This window comes from Carettochelys insculpta, chromosome 3, assembly GCF_033958435.1.
Source record: "Carettochelys insculpta isolate YL-2023 chromosome 3, ASM3395843v1, whole genome shotgun sequence".
NCBI classification, from domain to species: Eukaryota; Metazoa; Chordata; order Testudines; family Carettochelyidae; genus Carettochelys; species Carettochelys insculpta.
This window is the reverse complement of record NC_134139.1, coordinates 27,711,839-27,728,640: the sequence shown is the minus strand read 5'-3', so window position 1 is coordinate 27,728,640 and position 16,802 is coordinate 27,711,839. Positions and strand designations below refer to the sequence as shown.

The window sequence follows — 16,802 nt, the reverse complement described above, 5'->3', positions numbered from 1 at the left end:
TCATTTGATTAGAGATCTGGAAAAATTGGTGCAAAATGGGAGCAGTGAAAGAGGTACAGAAGAGAGCAGTCATTCTCCATGGCATGCTCCCTTGTGACCAAGTGAGAGTAGATTATGCTGGACAGTGGCATTATTCTCTTTTTGGGTAATGTGTCTGTACTGAGTTCACATCCGAGGCTTCCAGCTTGATTTGGGTTAAGTAAGTCCCCTACGATGTTAATCTTTGGTTCCCTCTCCAGCATCTTCGCATCCATCTATTTCAATTTTACTGGGAGCGTGCAAGCTGTGGCAGAAAGCAGCATCTTGAATTTATATGCTAATTCTAGTGTCCTGGGGAAGGGCTGTGGGACAGCCACTGAAAAACTGAAGGTATCCTATCCCCATTGAGTACATGGCCAAATCCTACAGTGATTAATTAAACCAATCACCTGCTATATCATAGGATTGAATTAACCTTTTTCTTAGCTGCATCATATTAGTGGCAAATAGAGATCCTGTGATCACTGATAGAGCCAGGTCTTTCTCCTTTTCTATCACTTCCAACGGATAAATCCCCAGTTTATAGCAAAAATTCTTGGTGTTGGTGCCTTACAGCATGATCTTGCACTCTGCACTACAGGTTGAACCTCTCTAGTCTGGCACCCATAGGACCTGACTGATGCCGAATGAGATAATTTACAAAACCAAGTGAGGTCAATATTGTCTAGCACATGGGTTCCCAAACTGGGGCAGAGCTGATGTCCATGTGGCCAGGGACATGTCCAGCATGTGGCTGGAACCAGCCTTCGCAGCCCATGACTGGGGCCCAGCAGGGGTCAAGGTCTGGCAGGAGGTAAGGGGGCCACAGGTTGGCGGTGCACTAAGGCTTGTATGGTTGGCGCGCAGCTCGAAGTGGCATGGCTCCACTGAGTCACTGGCAGTTTGTGGGATTGGGAACAGTGTGTTTGACTGGGAAGGAGGGGGAGAGTAGGGTATCTGGCTGCAGAGGGTGGTGCTTGGCTAAGGGAGGTAATGTGGAGATCCATAGGGGAACAGAGAGGGTGGTGGGTGGGGTCATGGGGCTTGTGCTGACATTTAAAAAGTGATCTTAGGGTGTAAAATATTGGAGACCATTGCCTTTAAAAATTTTAAATTTCAAATTTCATACCATAAAATGTTAATTTTTTTTCCCTTTTGACATATGGGGTACTGGTTCGGTGGGTTGGGAGGCTAAAGAACGATGTAGAAGGCAATGGAACTTTTTCAAACTTACTAGCATGCTCGCAGGAGTGTTTGGGAGTATTCTATCATGGGAGTAAGTAGTCAGTCTTGCGTGGTTACTTGTGGTAGGGTATATATAAAGCAGGACACATCCCTACAAAATAACAGTAAATAAACATTCACAATAACTGATCAAAGTAACTTGCATCCATTAAATTTACTCTAATCAGAAAAATTATTTTTATAGACTTTTTTAACATATTATGGCGGCAATTAAGAAAAGGAAGCATGATGAAGAGTTCATTAAGTATGGCTTCACTGTCATAGAAAACAATGGGATCGATCATCCTCAATGCGTAGTATGCCACACAGTTCTCAACAATGATGCCTTGAGACCTAGTCGTCTTGAGCGACCCTTGACAAAGCACCACAGTGCTTTGACAGACAAACCAAAAGAGTGTTTTGCTTCTAAACTTCAAAATTTGAAACGAATGAACCTGGATGCTACTGGAGCTTTTCATCAAGAGTCAGCCAAAGTGGTGGAAGTATAGTATGAACTGTCATTGCTCATCGCTAAAGCCAAGAAAGTGCACATCATCAGAGAAACAATTCTGCAGCCTTAATTGTTGAAAGCAGCTGATATTGTGCTTGGTGTCGAAACCAAGAGAAAACTATCAGAAATTTTGCTGTCCAACAATTCCGTGAAACGTCGCATCGATGACCTGGCAGAAAATCTTAAACTTCAAGTTATGGAGGCAGTGCTGTCTTCTCCTTTTTTCACAATTCAGTGCAACGATACCAGAGATATAGCACAACACTGTCAGTTGCTTGCCTACGTGTGATTCATTAACATTGGAACTGTGAAAGAAGAACTGCTTTTTTCAAAGGAATTGATAACCACATCAAAGGTTTCTGATGTTATGAAAATGATTTCTGACTTTTTTTAAGAAAATACACTTCCATGGGTAAAACTGGTTGGTATGTGCACGTATGGTGCTCCAGCAATGCTTGGCTCTCACTCTGGATTTGTGACATTAGTGAAAGAAAAAACTCCAGCTGTATCCACAACTCACCGTGTCATACACAGACAAGCGCTGGCTGCTAAAACCCTTCCAGGTGATCTACATGACTGTTTGAATTTGGCGATCAAAATTGTCAATTTTGTGAAGAACAGTGCTTTAAATATGAGACTTTTTGCTGCTCTTTGCACAGATTTGGGAGCGGATCATAAAACTCTTTTGTTTCACACATGCTTTCGAGATTATTGAAACTGAAAGCTGAAGTGGAAATTTTCCTCAAGCAACGGAAGAAAGAAGAGTTATATCATGCATTTACAGACCAAACATTTCAACTTTCACTGGCATACATTGTGGACATTTTTGAATCTTTGAACAACCTCAATTTGAAGCTACAAGGAAGCAATGCTGCAAACGTTATAGCACACCACAATGCCATTAAAGCATTGATTGAAAAATCCAGCTTTGGAAACATTGAACAGAAGCTCAGATGCCTAACTTTTCATCTTTTCTGACATTTTCATCATTTGCTGAAAATGAAGGTTTCCAAGAACTTTGTAAAGAGAATGTGAGGAACAAAATTGTGTTTCATCTGCACTTCCTTGCTGACGAGTTCATCCACTATTTTCCAGACAACTTTTCTGGCAACTCCATTCATAAATTAGTATGCAGCCCAATCAACATTGATGTTGATTCATTGCCAGAAGTATTACAAGAAGAAGCAATTGAAATAAAATATGATTCAAGTGCAAAAGATAATTTTGAAAACTCAAGCTTGGAAGAATTTTGGATAAAATATTTCCCAATGTACTCGAAAGTTGGAGAAGAAGCACTACGTATTATTCTTCCATTTTCATCAATGTACCTCTGTGAAAAAAGCTTTTCAAGTTTAGTCACCTTAAAAATGAAATGCAAATCGACTGGATGTCAAAAGCGATTTGTTTTGCACACTATCATCTTTCAAACCTAGGATTTCCCAATTTGTGAAGAAAATGCAGCATCATCCTTCACATTAAATTCATTTTGTTTCTGCTGTTTCTGGTATTAAATTAAATTTTTATTAAATTTTTGGACCAAGAAAAACTATTTGTGCTTATTTTTATTTTTAAATGACATTTTATATCAATTTTTGTGTTTATTTTAAATTATGAATTCAATTTTTTGTTAAAGTGGGATGGATGATGGTAAAAAGAGGTGGAGGGGCATGAGGGTCTCTCAAGCATCGAAAGGTGGGGTGTGATACCAAAAAGCTTGGGAATCACTGGTATAGCAACATTACTAACATTTCCACTGCTTACTGGGTTCTTAGAAGACCTTTAGTGGCAAATTAGAGCTAAATAACAGCACAGAACACTAAGAACCAGGACTGATGGCTGCAAGCAAACTTTTTCAGACCCACAGAAAATTTGGCTATGCCATGATAAATGGACATCCAGCTAACTAATATCATGCTGCACCACAAATGTTGCCAGACAAGAGTTTGCTGGATTAGAGAGGTTCAACCTGTATTAAATTGCATCCTTTTTCCATAACTCCAGTTTTCAAGTTCGCCCAAATTTTGTATGGCCGTGTCTACACTACCCCAAACTTCGAAATGGCCATGTAAATATTAGATATTAGACTATCATAGGCTATGATATGTAATATGTAAATATTAGATATTAGACTATCATAGGCTATGTCTACACTAGCCCCAAACTTCGAAATGGCCATTCACATGGCCATTTCGAAGTTTACTAATGAAGCGCTGAAATACATATTCAGCACCTCATTAGCATGCGGGCAGCTGTGGCACTTCGAAATTGACACGGCTCCCCACCACGTGGCTCGTCCCAACGGGGCTCCTTTTCGAAAGGACCCTGCCTACTTCGAAGTCCCCTTATTCCCATCTGCTCACAGGAATAAGGGGACTTCGAAGTAGCCGGGGTCCTTCCGGAAAGGAGCCCCGTTGGGATGAGCTGCGCTGCAGCGAGCCACGTCAATTTCGAAGTGCCACGGCCACCTGCATGCTAATGAGGCGCTGAATATGTATTTCAGTGCTTCGTTAGTAAATTTCGAAATGGCCATTTATATGGCCATTTCAAAGTTTGGGGCTAGTGTAGACATAGCCTATGATAGTCTAATATCTCCTCCGCATCAGCAATACTCAGCTACTTTGTAACATCCACAAATGTTATTAGTATACTCCCACTTTTTGTGACAAGGTCGTTAATGAAAATGTTAGTAAGATTGGTCTTAAAACCAATCTTTGAGGAACCCTTGATAGTAACCTCCTCCAGACTGACAGTTCACATTAATTTCAACATGACCTTCCCTTTGACCAGTTCCTCACCTGTCTTGAGTCTTGAATTACACCATTCTTTTCTATTTTAACAAAGGATTTCCTGCAGTGAACTATCAAATTTTAACTAAAATCCAGGTAGATGAGATCTACTGCATTTCCTTAATATGAGAAATCCCTGGTTCCTATTCCTAATCTCTTTGTCCACCAAGACCCATTTCTCCCCACTAGAACTCCTCATCAGATCTGCCTTCTTCCCCTCCGAGAGCTCTCCAGCTCTCAATTCAAATCTGCTTGACAAGACAATCCCCCTTCTATCTCAGTGCCCAGTACCCCAACTCCTAGTTCCCTTCCACCAGAACCCCCAATCCCAAACCTCTTTGTTCCAAATGAAACACTCCCAGATGTTACCGCTCCGGATTCAGTTTAGGCAGCTTGCTCCTCTAAATTGGCTGGGCCCAGAAGAAGACCACTGAGAATACAGCAGGGACAAAGGGTCTGGACCCAACCTGACCCACAGCAGCTCAGACATACAATTACATGGGAAGCCCTGCTTACTCCCAGGATAGAGCACAATTTCCCCATCTGCCCTGACCATGTCACCACAGCCTGAGCAGAACAGAACCCTATCAGAAGCAGATTGCATATCACCTGTGCTTCTGAGTTTTAAGGAACCTATGTGCAGTGTTGCAAGAACAGGTGGTCTCTCATGTGTGAAGATTCTCAGAGATATTTGCATTAGGAGAGGAGACATATGCAAATCTTTGCAATAGCCTCAGATTAAGTACTACAGCACAGATTAATACAATGGAGCCTGCAAGGCGCAGAGTGTACAGAGTGTTTCTAAACAAAACAAAATGGCAGTCCAGTGGCACTTTAAAGAATAACAAAATAATTTATTAGGTGGTGAGCTTTTGTGGGACAGATCCACTTCTTCAGATACAGACTAACATGGCTATCTCTCTGTTACTTTCTAAACAAAGTATAAGAAAGCACTGTAAATCTGTGATTCAGAAATTGTGCTGTCAATATATTTACACTGTATAAGCATAAATTAATGGATCTGGAAGTGACAGTCTAGGTCTTTGGACAGTTACTTATATAATACAATGTGCACGCTATAAATATTTGAGAACCATCCCTATAAAAATTATAACTGAAGGGAGACTAACCTAGACTGAGCAGATGGCAAGCATGTTGAAATTTCATAAAAACCACCACCATGGAAATTTTCTTCTTAAATTATTTATTGAATCAGACAAAAGGGTTGATAACACATCAACAATATAAGCAATATCAATGATTATAACATTAGCATTGTATACTAACAATGCACATATGCACTCCATTACAGCAAAGTACATAGAAACAGCTCTACACCGTGTTACCAAATTCCTCTCTGTACAAACCATACGTAAATAAAAGGTATTTAAGATAATAAGATCTTTTGAGTGTAAAAAGGAATTTGAGGTGATTATTATCACTCATGTTCATAGTTTGCATTTTCATTTATGAAGAATGACTAACTTTTCTAATCCAGCAGTAATTTTTTAAATGTAAACTGCAATATCCACAAATATTTACATTCGTGACCATGGTCAACTCTATATACATGACACAGTTGGGACTTTGGTAGCAGAAGTCACGATATCCAGCAAGAACAGACTTTCCATTTCCAGAAATATCCAACAGGACCAGAAGTCAGTCATTACCAAGCAAAAGAGGGACTGTAAATGCTATCTAATTAAAGAAAAAATAAATGCATTCAGCAGATTTAATTTCTCTTTGCAACACGCAGATGTGGGATCACTGAACATGAAGTGCTTAATCTCCTGATAATTAGAATAATTAGGACAGCTCACCACATTCATATTGAACCTAAATTCTTTTTGTACTCTAATTACTAAGAAACTAGACTAAATAGTCCATGAATGTGAACATGAAATTTGGGATTATTGCAGGATTTCAATTCTACTGTAACATCATTCCAAATATCATTGTTGTGTATGCTGTTCAAACACTAACCTGAATATTGCTTTTTCTTCTATTGAGTATACACACAAACCAGGATCTACATCTCTTATGTACCAAAAATGTCATTTACGTGTCTTTAAAGTCAAGAGGAAGGAAGTATTATTATTTTGCAAATAAAGTACTGTGTATATTTTTATAATGAAATGAATAGCCTAAGTCTCATACAAGGCAGAACAAAAGCAACTATTAATGCATTAGTTTATACAAATTAAAACAGACTATTGTCCATCAACACAAAGACCAGACTTACCTCAACAAGCACTTCCTTTTGGATATTCAGTGATTTTGTCTGGCTCTCCAGACCTATTTCTCCACACAATTTTTTTTTTAAACGATAATACTAGGATAGCATTTTTCACATTAGTGACCACCAGGAATGCAATCGAGAACTTATGTTTACCAAAGGTACTGATTTTACCTCATAAGAAAAAGGAATTTTCATTTGAGATAAAGAATATAAATGAAGGGACTTGAACAGATTCTTTAAAAGCTTTCTATGTAGTTGAGACAATAATTTGCAGCCTACTTTTAATAAAAATATAAAACAACAACGTGAAAAAAACCTTATACTAGAGTAGCAAATATGCTGAAGCAGTAGCTTCCCCGTGTTGTCTGCTAATTGACATTCATAAAGTCTGTACCATTTGGGTCCAGTGTCAGGCAGCCAGGCTATCATACATCAGCTACACATGCTTTCCTTCTTGCAATCTTCGGAACTAGAATGAGTTGGGTGCAGTGTTCCTTCACCCCATACATCCTGAACATCCACGAGTTCTGGAATGCCATTTATTCTCAATATATCTAAATATAGCAGATAGTCCTGTAGACAAGTGGGCAATGGCAACTTACGTATAAACTGGTCAGATCGTAAGTGTTCATTTTTTAAAATGTACCGGATCTCAAGACGACAAAGGTGTGCCAAGGAAGGGATATAGGCTGAAAAATGACAGAAAATGTGAGAAACAAAAAAATCAAACTGAGGAAAAGAATTACTGAATTAATCTGTGTGTTTATGTCTTTGCTTCTCTCAAGCAGCTCTCCTTTGTTTAAAAAACATTAAATAAACCACTTGGCAGAGGATTAATCAGAATTCTAATGTAAGAAAAAGCCTAACACCTTTAAAACCAGTGTGTTAGAATTTTTCTGTATCAGTTAGATAAAAACTCTTTAATCTTGATATCCATGAAATCGAACTTTTTCACCCTTTACTAAAATGTTCCATTCAACTCGCCTGAACTGCCAGTTGCTTGGAGAGAGATTAGCAGTCGTCATAGTAGGTACACAGAGGGAGAAACAAAATTAATTGAGATTATGGAAATTCAACAATGGAAACACCAATTTACTGAGGGGAGAAAAGAGTCAGTACTGATAGCAAAAGTAATTGGTTGAAGATAATATGATTGTCATCTTTTCTGATTATCGTTCAAGCTATTACTAATCAGCTTCTCCTTTAATGAACCAAGACTCACAAATACATGTTTGTTCAGCATACCTGTGAGTTGTGTTAACCTATTGTGTTGGCTATTATGTTTTAGTGTGAAATTAGAAGTCATAAACAATCCCTCTGCAAACTCCTCTTTCACACATATGCATATGAACTATACTGTATCTATATTGCTATATATCTGTGTCCCATCAAACTGCAGCCAATGAGTGAAGTGGTGTATTAACACGCAGAATATATATTGTACATGTATTGTGATACATTGTTAGTATTTCATACCGATGCAGCAGCAGAATTTTGGTGTTATTTTAGAGAGAGTCCATTATGTCCATGTGGGCAGCCACAAACACATTGCTAAAGAAGGCAGAATGATTAAACATCCTGGAGGTCTTTGTGCCTTGAACACCATTGATTAGAATCCTGTGGCTGGGCTTAACCACACCGCACGTGCCGAGTAAATAAATCGATCATACAGATGTTGGAATACAGCTTTAAGCCTTCATATAATACATTAAGCCTTTGTTTTACCTAAAATACTGCTACAAGATCTGATTAATTAAGAATGACCAATCTGCTAAAAGATGAATGAACAGCAGGGTCTCCACAGATGCTCTATAACGTTAGGGACTATCATAGCCTGGTACAAGCTTAATTTTTGTTTCATACCAACAACAGGAGAGAACAAAAATATTTCTTTTTATATAAGAGAAAGAGAAGACCGTGACACTTTATTGTGTTGAGTCTTCCACACTATAATTCTCTCCTTTCACGTCCTTCCCTCTCACCTTCCCTCTCTTATATTATAAAAAAATCTCATATTTCTCACCATCAATCTCTTGGTCACAATCTTATTAAAAAGTCACTATTTAACACGTTAACAGTCTGATTCTAATTTTTACCAAGGCCTACCACCAATCTGGGGAAGCAAAGTGGTATAGTCATCTAGAATGATTTTGCCAAGGCCAATGTTTAAACCAGGTCTGAAGTATTTAGGCCAAGCCATTTTTGAATCATAACGAGCAAAAAATAAATAAATTAGAAAGACATCCATCAAATGAGTTTGTATCATTTTGGACTCCCCAGTCCCTCAGATTTGCCTCTCATTTCTAGAAGATTTTTGCCTTGAGACAATAAAAAATGTCAAAACCATTAGGTAAGATTGCTAAATTTGGGTGCAGTGGGAAGGGGTGCAGTGGGAAGGACCAAACTTGGTTTAAAATGGAAGGCCTGATTAATGTCAAATACCAGCTCTTCAGAATGGCATTAGGACTTGCTCACAGAAGGAAGAGCACAGTTTGATTGGAAATTAAGGAAGATTTAAAAGCACAACAAAAATCAGCTTGTCAGATTTTTTGCCAACAGTGCTCAGTGGCAGAAAGGAAGAAGAGAGGCAATGGAGTTAGTAAATGTCGTCAGGAATTCAAACATTAGAAAAAGGAAGTCTGGATGAAGGGAATATTATATGGGGGAGTAAGAGGAAAATCAAGATTAAAAGAGGACATCTCCTATCTATTGAGTGTGCTGATGGAGAGGGACAAGATATGGAGAGAAGAGTAATTAAATTAAAAACTATCAACACGCTGACCTTACATTATACAAGCCAATCCATACAAAAGATAGGAGAAAACAACTTCTGATCAGAGTTTAAATGAACCTTTTCATTATTAACAGATGGCATTTCATTCTTCTGTTGGTCTACTTAGCAAGTGATGATCATGCTCCTTCCCACGCTCACTCAATGGATAGTGTGTGGCTATGTGCTTCCATATATAATTGGCTGACCTTTATCTCAAGAACAGGAGTGTGACAGAGCAAGGAGAACTTTTATAAAATAGAAGAGTGCAGGCTTATCTGTGCTCTACGTGGAAATAAACAAATCTGGGAGTAAGGACACTTGGAAGTTGCAGTTACTTTTGAAGTGCCCGCAGCTACATGGGTTGCCAGTGCTTCGAAGTTAGCAACTTCAAAGTTTGCGCAGCAGGAATTAGACTAATGAGGTGCTGCGTATGCAGCGCAGCACCTCATTGCTATTTGCTGCTTGGGCTCATTTACACGCCCTCTTCGAAGGAGGGGGCTAATGTAGACACTCCTAATGTCCAATTTAAACCTCTCTTGCTGAACATCAAGCCCTCTGCTTCACGCTCTATCATGAAACGTAAAGGAGAATAATTTTTCTTCCTCCCCATTACATTTTAAATACAGTAAACTCTGTTTAACCGGACTTCTCAATTAACCAGCAAACAAACCAGACTTCTCAAACAACCAGACTTCTCAATTAACCAGCATCCATCATATATATGTGCAGCTGGTGGCTCCTCCATTCTCCTGCCCAGGTGCCCACTGCTCAGAGCGGCTCTCCACATGATACAATCATGCACGGGACGCCTAGAGTGGCTCCCCACGTGGCACGGTAATGCACAAGATGCCCATAGCAGTGCCCCACCCAGGGTGGCTTGTAGTGATGCACGCCACCCAGTACGGTTCCCTGCATGGTGCCCACCCAGGCTATAGCACACTGGACCCTCCCACATATCTGGCATATTGGAAGAACTGATAACCTCCCAATTCCAGGGCTGCTGGATATGAAAGAGTTTACTGTATTGAAAACTTATGTTCCCTCTTGGTCTTCTCTTTACCAGACTAAGCAATCTTTCCTCATAGACTATGTTTGTAGATCTTTCTAGACATTTTTGTTGCTCTTCTCTGGACCTTCTTCAATTGCTCCACATCTTTCCTGAAATGTGGTGCCTAGAACTGGGCACAGTGCTCTATTTGAGGCCTTATCAGAGCAGAGTAGAGTGGAAGAATTACTTCTCATGTCTTGCTAACAACAATCCTGTAAATACATCCCAGAATTATGTTTGCTTTTTAGGCAACAATATCACACTATTGACTCATATTTGGCTTGCAGTTCAGTATGACACCTAGGTCCCTTTCTGCAATTCTATTTCCTAAGCAGTCTTTGCCCAGTTTGTATGTGTGAAACTGATTGTTCCTTCCTCAGTGGAGCACTTTACACTTTTCTTTATTGAATTTCATCTTATTTACCTCAAACCATTTCTCCTGTTTGACCAGATCATTTTGAATTATATTCTCCTCCTCCAAACCATTTGCAACTCCTGCCAGTTTGCTGTCATCCACAAACTTTACAAGTTCCTCTCTATGCCATAATAACTGAGGAGCTGGTGTGTGTCTCTCTACTAAGTGTAACAAGTATTCTCCCACCTTCTGTAGAGATATCCCCTGGTAAGGAGTGGACATCAGTTTTGTTCTAAGGGAGAAGAGAAAGTCAATAACTCAGGAAACAAGAGCCTACAGTCACCCCCTAGCACTACCGTTGTTCAATATCATATTTCACCTATCTAAGTGAGCAGCCTACAGCATTGATGAAAAAATGTTGATGTGGCAACAACTGGCTCAATGCAAGACCTGGATTATACATTTTTTATCAATGCATACAAAAACTATGCCAAAGGACTGACATAAAACCAACTAAAGCAAATAAATTCAGAGCTAGGCTCTTGTTTCTCATATATTGCAACAGATGCCAAAAAAGAAACCAGCAGATCTTAGCAAAATTGAAGAGTACACTGTGAGCTAAAGATGAAGCAAGAGTCTTAACAGTTTATTCCTCCAGAATGCCTTCTACTATCCACACTTTCACAATGTACGAGCCCACCCCATTACAGACTAGGAACAGGGTAGCATATCACCGGCATACTAGTGCTCCCAAACAATTTAACAAAACTATTCAGCAACTGAGACTAATGAAAAGGGCAAGACAAAACCAAATGCTCTCATTTCACTCTTCCCATACAAACGAATCTTAGTTTTATGCAATGATTTTTAAATGGATTAGGCTATATATGCAGGCTGGTTATTATCTACCTAGTACTCCTTTCGGTCAGATACCTCACTCTAACTAGACCTCGTTACAGCTTCAGTGGCATTCTCAGGCTGGGTCTACATGTGCCCCTTCCTTTTGAAAGGGGCATGTTAATGAGCAGGTTCGAAATATGTTAATGAGGTGCTGCAATGAATGTGCATCTCCTCATTAGCATAATGGCAGCTGCGGCGATTCAAAAGTGCAGCTTTTTGAATCACGCACCACCTGTGGAGACGGGACCTTCTGAAAGGACCCCCCCCAGTTTTCGAAAGCCCTTCTTCCGATCACCAGATAGGAAGAAGGGCTTTCGAAAACTTGGGGGGGGGTCCTTTTGGAAGGTCCCGTCTCCACAGGCGGCATGCAATTCGAAAAGCCGCACTTTTGAATTGCTGCAGCTGCCATTATGCTAATGAAGTGCTGCATATTCATTGCAGTGCCTCATTAGCATATTTCGAACCTGCTCATTAACATGCCCCTTTCGAAAGGAAGGGGCACATGTAGACCCAGCCTTAGTGTACCTAGGACTAAGATTTGTAAAACTACCACCTGAATTGCAGCCAGGCATTATTTTCTTATAATGCTTCCTTCAGAGAGCAGTTCTGTAATCATTGTTTAAATTAGTCCTCATCTGTCCTCCTGCTGGGATTATTAACATTAGGTTTGGGGTTTTTTTTGCATCCCGGGATTGTGAAGTTCTGCAGACAATTAGCAAAGAAAAAAGAAAAAAGTTATTTTGCAGGCATCGCCTCTTTAGGAACATTGCCTCTGCAAATCCGTCTACTGAACCCAATATTTTTTTTCCATTTAGCAGAAACAGATATGGATACATGCATGCCAAAGTTCTTTTTATAGCTTTTGCTTGTATCTGAAAAGGGGCACGTGCAACTTTATCACAAATCTCAGAATATTCAGTGTTCTTGTTGAAGTACCGTTCTTAAAGTAATATGGTTACATGAGAATCTCAACCAATTTAAAAAAAGATTTAGCCCTCCTGCTGAGAAGAAAACCTTGAAAATGTAAACCCTAAAGATTTAATAGGCACAACATAAATAAAGAGACCATCAAACATATCATTTTAACCCTGTGAGTTTAAAGTCAGTTTCATAAGCTGGGAGGGAGTTCTGTGCACACTCATTGCTTTTTAATGTCTCAGGATGGCAATATGTGTGTGGCTTAAGGAAGCACTGCTCTTTTTGATGTTTCAAACATTACAACAGTAAATACACTCATCTCTTGCTGTATGAGCACAATTGGTTCCCAACTTTGTGCTCGTAGGTGAAAACTTGGAAGAGGGACACTAAATTACCACTAATATATGTAAAAGTCTCTGATTGGTTTCTAGAGCTGGTCGAAGGAGTGGCAGCAGGTGGCGCTGCTTTTGAAAGGTAAGTGAACCTTGGGTTGGGGGGTTGGAGACGGTTAAAGGCTGAGGGCAGTTTGGGGCCATGAGTGGGAAGGAGGGTTAACACCTGGCAGCCAGTTGGGTCTGTCGGATGGGTGGGGGGCTTAAGGGTACTGAAGGTTGGGTGTGTGGTCCAGCGGGGGTGGGGGCTGTCAGGCTGAGGTGGGTTAGGTCTATCGGGCTGGCGGGGAGGGGAGGCTGGGGTCAGGCTGCCGCGGTCCAGTATGCGGGGCTGGCAGGGGGGTTGGATTAGGCTGCCACGGGGCAGCGGAGGGCAGGGGATCAGGCTGCCACGGGGCAGCAGAGGGCGGGGGATTGTGCTGCCACGGGGCAACAGAGGACAGGGGGTCGTGCTGCTGCAGGGTGGCAGAGAGCAGGGGATCGTGCTGCCATGGAGAGGCAGAGGTATGGGGCGGATCAGGCTGCTGCGGGATGGCGGAGGGCAGGGGGTCGGGCTGCTATGGGGAGGTGGAGGGCAGGGGATCGGGCTGCTGTGGGGCAGTGGAGGGCAGGGGTATCTGGCTGCCGTGGGGTGGCGGAGTGGGGAGGGGGTTCAGGCTGCTGCAGGGCCAGTAGAGGTACAGGGGGGATCAGGCTGCCACAGGGTGGCTGGAGGGTGGGGGGGTCGGGCTGCTGCAGGGCTGGCAGAGGTACAGGTGGTGAGGATCAGGCTGCTGCAGAGGGATGGGGGGGGTCAGGCTGCTGTGGGGCGATTGGGGGGGGTCAGGCTGCCTGGGATTGGGGCCACACAGCTGGCAGGGGGTCAGACTAGGGCAGGTTGGAGCCAGGGGAGGGGATTAGCCTCATATTAGTGGGGGAGTTCACTCGTAGAGTGAACAAAGGTAAGTAAATATGTCCCTCGTTCAAGCGAGTACTTGTGAGTAAAGTACTCGTTTAATGAGGGGTGAGTGTAGATATAAGACAAGGCTTGATTTGCAAGCAGCTATATATTTTATATACGCACCCATGAAACAAATACAGGTACAGGTGATTAATTCTCTTTTATATGCACAGAAAAGTATATTACTGTCATTAATTATGGCTATGTTTACGCTAGAGAGTTTTTTTGACAAAATTCACGGAGCGTCCACATTACAAATATGTTCTGTCGACAGTAAATTGACAGAATGCGGCACTCCTATTGGCAGCATTCTGCCATTCGCTCAGGAGACATGATGCCTTTTTTGACAGAATCTATTGATAGAGAAGCAGTCTGGATGCTCCAGGGGGCCCTCTGTAGTCAGACAGGGCTTCTTGGATACCAGGCAACCCTGCCTGCTGTGCTTCTGGTTGGTTGTTCTGTTGAGAAAGCAGCTAGGCAGTCTGGCTGCTCTCTGTCGACTGAGCAGATCGACAGAGTAATCTGCTTTCGTGTGTGGCCACAATCTGTTGACAGCAGTTTTGTCGGAAGTGTTGTAAATTCCTCTTTAAGAGAACATGTCCCTGGCCATGGGCTGTGAGGTGTGTGTGCCTTCCACTACCCTTTACTAGATAGCCTCGAGGTATTGAGCATTTTTAAATAAAGAGTTTTATTTTTATCTTCTCAACAGTGTTCCCTATCAATCCGCTTAAGAATAAAATATAAATAGAAAAAGATTTGTCTTAAAATAGGATATAAAAGTGCTTAGGTAACATAGGTGCTATAAAAGGTATAGGAAGCAACCGTTAGGGTTGCCAGTTGGTAATGCATATGTATGAGCTAATTGAATATTCATGAGCGTAAGTTTGAAATCCGAAGCTCTAATAGGGTAAAATAGGATGCTTATGAATATGTATGTGGAATGTGCATCTTGGTTGCCAGGGCAACGCAGGTGCGGACCTGACACCTGCGAGTGTTCAACCAGGTCCGCCCTGGCTCCATAAATTCTGGAGCGCAGCCCCGGCTACCTCAGTCCGCCGGAGGACGAGAAGAGGAGCGGATGGAACATCCAAAAGGACTGCGTAAAGAGCTGGACATTGCTAGTGGCCGAAGACTCGGAGCGGAGAGCTGAAGCGGACCTGTGAGTCAATCATCGCTCCCCAGCCGCCGCGGGACGCAGAAGCCTTTTCGAAGAGCTCCGGCTACAAAGCCTTTTTGAAGAGCTCCAGCCAGGAAGATCTGAAGAGACTGAACTGAACTCACTAACAAAGACCTCAGAACTTTGCCTGAGGCAGGCTCACCGGGCAGACCGCGCCGGCAGGTGCCCTGCCTGGTGAGCCGCACAAGCGGCCTGCCTGCTTCAGCCGCCGGTCCCTGCTGGCCAGCAGTGGAACTGCAGGCTGCCTTTTAAGCCAGGGGGTTTTTGTTTACCACGTTGGCCTTTTCCCCCTGGCCACCTCTTCTTCCCTTGGTTTTCTGTCTGCCTGTCCACGGCTGCCGTACAAGCGCGCCGTGAGGGCTTTCCTTCTTAGCATCCGGAGGAGACCTGCGGGCCCGGCGCCCGGACGGAAAGAGCAGGAGGGTATAGGTATTTAACATCTCCTCCACACATACACATAGGTATTAGGTTAAATAATTTTAAATTGTTAGTTATGGAATTGGATTTAATATTTTTTGTGTTATCGATAACATTGTTATTAGTTACATTGTTAATAACTATTCCTTGCTGCTGTTACATTTATGGCAGATCCAGGAATTCTAGCATTGTTTGAATAGGGCGCGCCTTAGATTTTGTAACCCCACTTCCTATAGCCGTAATTGTAAAGCACAGGAGGCGGTCTTACTGGACCTAGCCTTTATATTAAGCACTCAAATAGAAGACTAGTGTAGACTATAGCCATTGTTAATATTCATACAGAACTGTTGGCTCCCTCACTTTAAGTAGAGCTCGCTTGGGTAGAGGTAAGAGCATTTAGGGGATAACCCAGTAAAGGGAAAACCCCATTTAGATATTAAACGTAACTGCTGGTGGGTATTATACGGCAGTTAAACCCTTCAAGGGTATTTTGAATTGGATTTGGAACAATGCAGTAAAGGGCCCTTTAGGGGTCGACATAGGCAGTTCCATTTCTATTGATGTCTGAGGAGACTGTACCTATATGTCTGAGGAGACTGTACGTACATTAATTTAGGCTGAGCTTGGGACAGTGCAGTAAAGGGCTTCCCGTAACTGGGGGCCGGCATAGGCAGTTCCAAGTGGCAGCTTTTTTAGTATTAAGGCAAATAGCCCCTACAGGGAAAGAACCCCGCGAGCTATTTTTGGAGGCCTCTGTCCTGCCTGGCCAACAGGGCATACCTCACTTAATACTATCTATACCATCTGTTCCCCTAGGTAGCTGGGCCTAGGGTGGAACGACCTCCAGCGGAAAGGGCTGTAGAAGGGCGTAAGGACGCTGAGGTGAAGGGAATACAATATAGTACATTTCATTGTACTGTAGTCCTTTTAGATAAAATATCCTTTTTGAAAGAATATAATATAATATATACATATAAGATACAAAGAGAATATAATATAATATAATATATTTAGGAAAAACACCAGTATACAGTTCTGTTATAATTCTTCCCTTACAGACATTCGAAGAAGAGTTTCATTATGTATTCCTCCGGATCCGAAGTA

General features: G+C 41.8%; 1 protein-coding gene and 1 pseudogene across 7 annotated transcripts in view; one reads left to right on the top strand and one right to left on the bottom strand.

The window, feature by feature from the left end:
• The first annotated feature begins 1,463 nt into the window (after positions 1–1,463).
• On the top strand, positions 1,464–3,232 carry LOC142010131 (SCAN domain-containing protein 3-like; annotated as a pseudogene).
• Positions 3,233–5,625: 2,393 nt separating this feature from the next.
• ASB3 (ankyrin repeat and SOCS box containing 3) overlaps positions 5,626–16,802 on the bottom strand; it is a 104,313-nt gene continuing 93,136 nt past the window's right edge. For all 7 annotated transcript variants that reach the window (XM_074989531.1, XM_074989527.1, XM_074989533.1 and 4 more), the window contains one exon: positions 5,626–7,467. In XM_074989531.1, coding sequence (XP_074845632.1) covers positions 7,211–7,467 — 257 coding nt within the window. In that variant the 3' untranslated portion in view covers positions 5,626–7,210. The remainder of the gene's footprint in view (positions 7,468–16,802) is intronic.